This window comes from Trypanosoma grayi (genome assembly GCF_000691245.1).
Source record: "Trypanosoma grayi strain ANR4 Tgr_1334_V1, whole genome shotgun sequence".
NCBI lineage: Eukaryota > Euglenozoa > Kinetoplastea > Trypanosomatida > Trypanosomatidae > Trypanosoma > Trypanosoma grayi.
Genome location: NW_008826953.1, coordinates 2,778 through 3,768, shown reverse-complemented (window position 1 = coordinate 3,768; position 991 = coordinate 2,778). Strand labels below are relative to the sequence as shown.

General features: G+C 47.6%; 1 protein-coding gene across 1 annotated transcript; it reads left to right on the top strand.

The window, feature by feature from the left end:
- Positions 1-588, top strand: DQ04_13341030 (hypothetical protein; the record flags this gene model as incomplete). Its single annotated transcript, XM_009316935.1, has 1 exon — positions 1-588. A coding segment is annotated over one exon (588 nt), but the record flags the coding sequence as incomplete, so codon positions are not given.
- Positions 589-991: the final 403 nt, after the last annotated feature.

The window sequence follows — 991 nt, the reverse complement described above, 5'->3', positions numbered from 1 at the left end:
ATTGTAGTGTTTAGCCTTCTAAGCAAGCTCGCGCAAACTCTCCGGGAAGGAACCATGGTTTGCTGCCGTGTGCTTGTGTTGCTCACTTCCGTGCTGGCAACAGCCGCTGCTGCTTGTGCAAACGTATTCACTCTGTTCCGCAAGAGTGACGGAAGTAAAAGGTATGAGCAGACGCTCTGGTTCACTAGAAAGAATGTCGGCATTGGGAGAAAGAAGATGGTGAAGGACAGTCCGTGTGACCAATACAAGCTCTTCTTTCAGATCAGTGAGGGCGCTACAGTGGGCGGTGCATTCGTGGGTTTCATTGTTTTGATTGTCGCCATTGTACAGCTGTTTGTGATTTACAGAAGCTCTTCAATTAGGTGTGGTATTTTCACTTTATCATTCATCGCGTTTGCCGCGTGTGGAGCCTGTGTGGGTCTTCTCATGTACGGGTATATGCAAGGCTACTGTCAGAACAACCTCCTCCTGAGTAATTCATATGCTCCGTTCAAGGACAGTGGATACGAATTCGCGGAGGGATTCTACCTTATTTGTGCTGCGTGCGGGCTGTTTCTCTTTTGTAGTCTCTTCCAGTGCTGCGCGTAGAAGCATAGAAAGGTTGGTGGCCCGATTGGCACGTATATATGCTTTTTTTTTTTCATTCCCTCACACCTGTGATGCCCCGTCGAGCGAGTGCGTGCTTGTTACTTGCGGGCATCAAACCAAGGTGCTGCGTGCTATGTTTTCCACCTAACTGCCGCACCTGCAGCTGCGGTTGTTTATTTTCCGTACCTGTGCATAGTACCATTGTAGAAGAAAATAAAAATAGAATAAAACCTGTTCTGGATGTGCAAATACCTTTCTATATTCTTCTTCGCTGTCTCGTTTCCCCTTTCCAACTTCAAAAACTTTTTTTGCCCAGTTGAGGTGCTTCTTTTTTTTTCTTTTTTCATCGATTGACTCCGCTCAGCGCGCACACTTGTGGTGGGCGGCGTTGCAGTCAGCGGGG